General features: G+C 42.4%; 1 protein-coding gene across 1 annotated transcript; it reads left to right on the top strand.

The window, feature by feature from the left end:
- The first annotated feature begins 1,312 nt into the window (after positions 1–1,312).
- Positions 1,313–3,434, top strand: LOC122761509 (POU domain, class 3, transcription factor 4-like). Its single transcript, XM_044016765.1, has one exon. It carries the CDS (start codon positions 1,520–1,522, stop codon positions 2,606–2,608), a length of 1,089 nt encoding a protein of 362 aa, XP_043872700.1. The 5' UTR covers positions 1,313–1,519; the 3' UTR covers positions 2,609–3,434.
- Positions 3,435–8,422: the final 4,988 nt, after the last annotated feature.

Here is an 8,422-nt window from a genome sequence, read left to right as displayed (position 1 = left end):
AGCAGATAATTAATCTGTAAAACTCACGTTGCTTTGGCGCATTATTTTTTTTAAAAACTGGACAGATTCAAGCAATTTATATATAATTTAACTGCATTATTTTATATCATAACGACACAAACGAAAACCGCGCAGCTCTGCACGCTGGGACACTCAGGACAACACTGTCATTCACATCAAATATTCAGTCACTGTCATGGAAGTTTCAAATATGGAGGGTTTACGCACGCGCTGGACTTAAAACAGAGCAAAACTACAGTGTATTTGTCCTGCATCTGAGGGCCTGCAGCCTCTGAGGCTTCAGAGTAAATGCTGTCCTCGTCCTTCCCTCACTCTGTTACACTGAGGCCCTGTCTGTCCATCCACCCTCCAGCGGCTCTGTCCACTCATCCAGCCCGCGGTTAGCTCACCTGCTCCGGCCTCCTCTCTCTGTCTGTCTCTCTCTCTCTGCCTCCGTCTCCTCATGCCATAGCAGCTCCTCGGCTCGACGCTCTTTAATGACTTTCTGGTGGCTGCAGCCTTCTTTTATTTCTCCTAAATGTATGAAAATGTATGCAAATTTAAATCAAGCTTAACCTGGGAGCTCGAGCAATATATTTAATGGAATTTCAAACCAATAAGAAGACTGGGACGCAGTCTCCTAATGGCAAATGTAATTACGTGGTGAGTTTGCCCACAGACGTGAAGAAAGATCTTTTTCTAACTCTGAGAGGACCTGATGAGATTCTCTGTGAGCAAAAAAGTAAAGTTTGTATACCTATTTTGCGCATTTGAGAAAAAAAGATTTAAAAAAAGAAAGAAAGAAGAGAACATGTTTAGATTGTATTAAAAAAAGTTTTGAATACATGTGTGTTTTCGGAATAATAAATAAACTTATTTTAAAGCCCATGTTGGAATAAAAGGCCTTTAAGTGACACGCATTAATAGTGTCTAACTAAAATCGATTTGCGTAATGGCCCATGCGTAAAACACCTTTACGCAAAAACTACCTTGAGACGTGTCATTCTGTGAACACTCGGCGAAGTATTCTCTAAAAGTTAATCAGTGCCAGTGAGAACTGCTCTTGGTTTGATTGTATCCTTCTAAATTAAGTGCTGGCACGTCTAACAAATGCCATTGCGCTTTAATCTCCTCCTTCGCGAGCGCTCAAGGGTGACAGGAGAAGCAATAAACTCGTGCGTAAATCAGTTGGAAACTTTAATTAATAAACAGGAAATGCGCTTCACGCGCACATCGTTCCACAGCCAGACCCACTGGACCTGTACCCCGACCGACTCACTTCCGGTTCGACTTGCCTGTAACTCTTTCCTCCCCGCAGCGCTGCTTACAGGGGCGGCAGTGCGGGTGTCTGCGCTGTCATTGGTGGAGACGCGTCGTCACTGTGTCTCCGTCGGTCTGTGAGTGGTGGTGCAGGCTGTCAGTCAGTGTTCAACTGCTGCCGAGACTCCAGAGAGAGGGAGATGTCAGAGGCTGAGCTGCTTCCTCCCTTCAGTAGCTCTAGTGGGGTTCAGCAGCCAGCATGGCCACAGCTGCCTCCAGCCCCTACACCTTGCTCAGCTCCAGTCCCATGATCCACCCGGACAGCCAGGCCATGCAGCCTGCGAGCCCCTACAGAGGACACCAGAAACTCCTCCAGAGCGACTACCTGCAGAGCGTCCAGAGCAACGGGCACCCGCTCGGGCACCAGTGGGCGAGTAGCCTGTCGGAGGGCAGCCCCTGGTCGGCCTCTATGGAGCAGCAGGACGTAAAGCCAGGGCGGGAGGACCTGCAGCTCGGCATCATCCATCACCGATCCCCGCACGTAGCGCATCACTCCCCGCATCACAACAACCATGGCAACCACCCGGGAGCGTGGGGAACCCCGGTGTCCCACAACTCCTCCATCAGCGGCGGGCAGCAGATCAACATCTACTCCCAGGCGGGTTTCACTGTCAACGGCATGCTGGACCACGGTGGACTCACGCCTCCATCCAACCCGCAGGGCCAAGGCATGCACCCGGGCCTCAGGGACACACTCAGCCCCGAGCACAGCGACCTCGGCGGACACCACTGCCACGACCACTCAGACGAGGAGACGCCGACCTCGGACGAGCTGGAGCACTTTGCCAAGCAGTTCAAGCAGAGGAGGATCAAGCTGGGTTTTACGCAGGCCGACGTGGGGTTGGCTCTGGGCACACTGTACGGTAACGTCTTTTCCCAAACCACCATCTGCAGGTTTGAGGCTCTGCAGCTGAGCTTTAAAAACATGTGTAAACTAAAGCCGCTGCTGAACAAGTGGCTGGAGGAGGCAGACTCATCCACGGGCAGCTCGAGCAGTATAGACAAGATAGCAGCTCAGGGGAGGAAGAGGAAGAAGAGGACGTCCATCGAGGTGAGCGTGAAGGGGGTCCTGGAGACACACTTCCTTAAGTGTCCCAAACCGGCCGCGCAGGAGATCACGTCACTGGCGGACTCGCTGCAGCTGGAGAAGGAGGTGGTGCGCGTGTGGTTCTGCAACCGGAGGCAGAAGGAGAAGCGCATGACGCCGCCGGGGGAGCCGCCGCCGCACGAGGGACCGTATTCTCACAGCGGGAGCGCGGGAGACGCATCGTCGTGTCACGATCTCTGACCCCCTCCACCCCACGGCACAGACTCGCGAGCGCACGCAGGGGCAGCTAGGCGCGCGGCGGCACCGTCCGGTCGCCGCGCGTGTCCCGGTACAGACTCGTCCAGATGCCTCCAGCACTGAAAACACGACAATAACAAGAACAGAGAAACCCCTTCAGCCTTCGTCATTTTTCTAACTGTCATGAGGGCATTATTCTATATAGCTGCATATCAAACGTCACACTTCTCATCACACTTTTTTTGTAAATTTTTTTTTTTTTTTGGAGCTCGCCAAATAATTTTCTACATCACGGATACAAAAACAAAAATGTGCCTATAATAATAACCTGCCAGCGCCTTTGGTTTGTGTCACCATTTCCCATCAGCTCGATGACAATAATGACAGTGCGGGACTGATGTGATGATCTGTTTTGGCTTCTCTCTCCTCTTCCATATGATCAGTGGAGTGAAACTGATAATAATATCACTTTTCTTAATTGATTTGTTGCTGCACCGGAGGCCATCTTACAGTCCACCTCACGCTTCCCACGGGCTTTAGTTCTCAGCGTATTTACAGTCATTCTTTTCTAACATACTCGCAGCTGATGTGTTATTATTATCATCATTATTATTATTATTGTTATTATTATTCTTATTATCATTGTTATTATTATTATTATTATTATTATTATTATTATTATTATTATTATTATTATTATTATTATTATTATTGCATATGCAAATATAGGCCCTGATTCCAGTTGTAGTTATTGCTGCCAACATAATAGCACTTGGAGGTTTTGTTTGTTTGTTTTTAATTCATTTCCTCCCTTATGGCCTGTAGCACACACACACACACACACACTTAGAGCTATTTATAAATCCATTTATTTGTTTTCAATCACCTTCGACCATATAAACTGTGTGGACTCTGAACCAGAGCCGAGAGTAAACAGAGGGGTTGACTGACGCTATACACCTGCCTATAATTTTATTGTACGTTCAGTATCAACAAATTTTATAATCTTAAAATACTCCTGTTATTTGGTTTATTTCCGAAGTATTTTTTCGAATATTGTACAGTTTTATATATTACCCTTTTTGGAGTCATTAATTTAAACAAATGCTCTTAGTTATTCATGCACTTAATTAGCAATGTAAAAAAAACAAAAACACAAACGATATTTTCAGTAAGATTGAACTGTTTCGGCGGTTTTATTCCAAATTTCGATGACTGCTCAAGTGATTATTTATTTTCAGTATAAAGCTTGTATTATGTTTTTTGAAATAAACTATGTATGTTGTAATAAACAATTTCTTGCTACAACTGTTTGCTGTCCAAAACAGAATTCAACTTCTGACCAAGAAATACTGAAGATTTAGAATAAGAAATAGAAATGATTATTATTACAAATAGGGTGAAATGTAGTTTTTTTTCTCCCTCTTTTTTTTATTACATAAAAAATGACACTTTTATGTAAAATATTATAAATGATATATACAAATGACACACATAAATACGTGGATAGCTTTATAGGTTTTCCATAATATAATGCTGTTGTTTTTTTTGCTGCATAATTCACTCAAAAGTTGTTGTTATTTTCCCTCCATGTCACTAACAGCTGTAAAATGTCCAGAGGTTGAAAAAGAACCTTGGCTGTGTATGGATCACAGCAAACGAGACGCTCTCTCCTGCACTTCCACTAAAATGTTATTGTCCGGGCCCTCTGCCCTCCTCAATCAGACATGTGTGATTTATCGCCTGGACTGCTGGGCCTGACAGCAAAACACAATGACAAGCACACACACACACACACAATCAGAAGCAGATGAATCTCATTTCAAAGACTACAGCTGCGTATAATTGGGCGTGCCAGGGCAAAATAGAGTTCTATTCCTGAAATGAAATAAAAATAAAATCATAATTCCTGAGAATAATTTAGGGACAGTTTTGAGGGGGAAAAAGTAGGATTATAGATGCAGTAAATGATGCAAAAATAGAGCTGGAGAGGGAGAGTGAAGGAGGGAGGGGAGAGGAGAGGAGAGGCGGAAGGGTGCTAGGCCTTGCCTTGAAATGGAGAGCCTGACTGGAATACTAATGCATCTGAATTTATGCATCTACTCAGTCTGCAGCCCTGAGAGGGGGGTGGGGGAGACACAGAGAGAGAGAGAGAGAGAGAGAGAGAGAGAGAAAGGGTGTGAGGGTGGAGGTGAAAGGGGGCGGTTATGTAGAAGAAGAGGGAGAGAGAGAGGGGGAAAAAGAAAAAGAGAAACCATGGCTGATTGATTCCATCCATCTATTTTAGTTTGAAATAATCCCTGATTTCTGGGGGGGGTTTGACCCTGGATGGAAGAAGAGCAGCCATGCAAACAAGAGCAAAGCGCTGCCGTCGTCTCCACCTCACACTGCCTCAGTGTGGCGCTCCTCCATGTAGCAGCGAGCAGCAACATCTAAATATGTCTCCAATGAGTAACTCAAACCTCCACATGCACAACTCATCAGAGAGGAAAAAACTAATGAGTGACTTGGGGGGAAAAAATGTGAGAAAAGCCAAGCAGGTGTGAGATAAAAAGCACATTTTTTAGGAATATTAAACGATGAACTTGAGGTAATTCTTTTTTTCCAAAAAGCTCCAGGTTGTGTGACTCACCTCTGAACGTCAGCAGATAATTGAGCCTCTGAGTCAGATCTTGAGTCAGTACAGAAGGATCATGAGACAGGACAGCGACAACAGAGGAGCAGCAGTAGCAGCAGCAGCAGTTGGGAGTTGTTTACTGACGGGGAATAATGGAGCAGCTGACTCGCACCTTCTTTCTCATAATTGCTTCTCATCTCAAACCTTCTGTATTCTTTTCATCTTCTCTGTGTCCTGCTTCAAAGTCTGTGGTGACGTCAAGAGTGTAAAGAAGAAAAAAAAAAGGATTCCTCTAAAACAAATAGTTTTCTGGGGCTTCATTATTTTTACGGAAGCTTTTAAAAGAAAACCCCTGAAGGTCAGTAAAGTAAAAGTAAAGTGAATAAAAACATTAAGACTATAAGAGCTGCGACTTAATGGCAGGGCAGAGCTGAAATATTCTGAGAAAGCGAGGTGGAAAGAAAGTTTATAAGATGCTGATATAGTGTTTGCAGTAAAACTGGTATGGTAAGAGGTCAGACAGGACGTTCAGGGACATCACATCTCTCTTTAATTAGACACAAGGAAAAGCACAGAGCCGCAGTGTGTGCAGTCTCACACACACACACATACATGGGAATAATGAAGATCAGCTGCTGGTCGACCACACGATTGTGTGACCGCTGGACTTCACCGATTGTGTTTCTTTCTTTCTGTTATTACTCCTAATCTCACTTCCAACAAAACCTACTTGTAAGGCCATGTCTGTGTTTTCATACGTCCTCTATCTGTCCAGGAGTCTGATCCTTGTCTCCATAAACCACTGGAAATGTCCTCAAGCAGTTATTTCTAATCTTTTTTACTTGTGACTCCTCCAAATCAAATATGACCCTCTAAATAGCTTCTGACAAGATCAACCAGTGGATGGTTTATATCCCTGTTGGGTTTTAATCATCTATTGATTTAATGTAATGCACAAGAAACAAAATCATTTTTTGGACTTCGGGGGTTGGAAAACCACTGATAGCTTAGTCTATATCATACATGGTGCAACAGAATCTTTAAATAAATTGAAAATGTGTCTGGCTACTATCAAGCCTGAGGGCAGGTTTGGACCCGAATGCAGGAGAAGCGACAGTTTGCAAGAAAACGAAAATTTATTAAACGAAATCTCAGCATCAAAAACTCAAACCTCACAAAAAAGACAAGAAAACCCAAGACGTGGTGGACACGTGAGAAAAGTCAAACACGAACCGAGACGAGACAAAACAGAACAGAGGACAAACCGAGACTAACCAGGGATGAGACACAGGTGGAGAGCAGGGAGGTGAACGTCAGGTGAGGGGAGAGGAGAAGACGCAGGAGCAGGGAGGACTAATGAGACCACACCCACACACAGAGACAAGACATAAAGCAAACAGTTGGAAATAAAGGAAACTACAACACAAAGTGCAATTCCAATGTTTTGAAAATAAACAAAATATCCAAAAGTATCATTGAAAGTATACACTGTATATAAGTTTGGAATACATCAAATAATGCTGCATATTTTTGAAACACCATTTTGCCACTTCTGTGTTACATTTACAGAATAGGAGCATTATCTCAGCTGAATGTCGCGCAAAGAGACACTAATAAGAAAAACACATCCCAACAGTGAAATCATTACAGTATCAAACACTGAAAAAAGTCACTAAAGCGCCCTACTCAGCTGAATGTAGCACAAAGAGAACACTAATAGAAAAACATCCCAACAGTGAATCATTACAGTATCAAACGCAAAAAGTCACTCGCGCTTATACTCCAGCTGAATGCGCAAAGAGACACACTAATAGAAAAACACATCAACAGAACGAAATCATTGCAAAATCAAACACTGAGGGTACGGAAGCATAACTTTTAAGATGTTAACTTCATTTGTGAGTTTTATGTAACGAGACAGTAGAAAAATTATAAAAGTCACTAAAAGCCTTATCTAAGCTGAATGCGCACACAAAGAGACACTAATAGAAAAACACATCCCAACAGTGAAATCATTACAGTATCAAAAACTTAAAAAGTCACTAAACGCCTTATCTCAGCTGAATGCGCACACAAAGAGACACTAATAGAAAAACACATCCCAACAGTGAAATCATTGCAAAATCAAACACTGAGGGTAGAGAAGTATAACTTTTAAGATGTTAACTTCATTTGTGAGTTTTATGTAACGAGACAGTAGAAAAATTAAAAAAGTCACTAAACAGCCTTATCTCAGCTGAATCTTTTAAAAGAGACACTAATAGAAAAACACATCCAACAATTGAAATCATTGCAAAATCAAACACTGAGGGTACGGAAGTATAACTTTTAAGATGTTAACTTCATTTGTGAGTTTTATGTAACGAGACAGTGGAAAAATTATAAAAGTCACTAAATGCCTTATCTAAGCTGAATGCGCACACAAAGAGACACTAATAGAAAAACACATCCCAACAGTGAAATCATTGCAAAATCAAACACTGAGGGTACAGAAGTATATATTTTAAGATGTTAACTTCATTTGTGAGTTTTATGTAACGAGACAGTAGAAAAATTAAAAAAGTCACGAAACAGCCTTATCTCAGCTGAATGCGCACACAAAGAGACACTAATAGAAAAACACATCCCAACATCCCAAAAACACATCCCCAAAATTAAAAAAGTCACTAAAACAGCCTTATCTCAGCTGAATGCGCACACAAAGAGACACTAATAGAAAAACACATCCCAACAGTGAAATCATTACAGTATCAAACACTGAAAAAAGTCACTAAACGCCTTATCTCAGCTTAATGCACACACAAAGAGACACTAATAGAAAAACACATCCCAACAGTGAAATCATTGCAAAATCAAACACTGAGGGTACGGAAGTATAACTTTTAAGATGTTAACTTCATTTGTGAGTTTTATGTAACGAGACAGTAGAAAAATTATAAAAGTCACTAAACGCCTTATCTAAGCTGAATGCGCACACAAAGAGACACTAATAGAAAAACACATCCCAACAGTGAAATCATTGCAAAATCAAACACTGAGGGCACAGAAGTATAACTTTTAAGATGTTAACTTCATTTGTGAGTTTTATGTAACGAGACAGTAGAAAAATTAAAAAAGTCACGAAACAGCCTTATCTCAGCTGAATGCGCACACAAAGAGACACTAATAGAAAAACACATCCCAACAGTGAAAACATTACA

Source organism: Solea senegalensis, unplaced genomic scaffold (assembly GCF_019176455.1).
Source record: "Solea senegalensis isolate Sse05_10M unplaced genomic scaffold, IFAPA_SoseM_1 scf7180000014763, whole genome shotgun sequence".
Classification (NCBI taxonomy): Eukaryota; Metazoa; Chordata; class Actinopteri; order Pleuronectiformes; family Soleidae; genus Solea; species Solea senegalensis.
This window is presented reverse-complemented; position numbering and strand designations above follow the sequence as displayed.

Excerpts from the sequence above, each read along its gene's own strand:
- LOC122761509 (XM_044016765.1), top strand. The coding sequence starts at position 1,520 with ATGGCCACAGCTGCCTCCAGCCCCTACACCTTGCTCAGCTCCAGTCCC.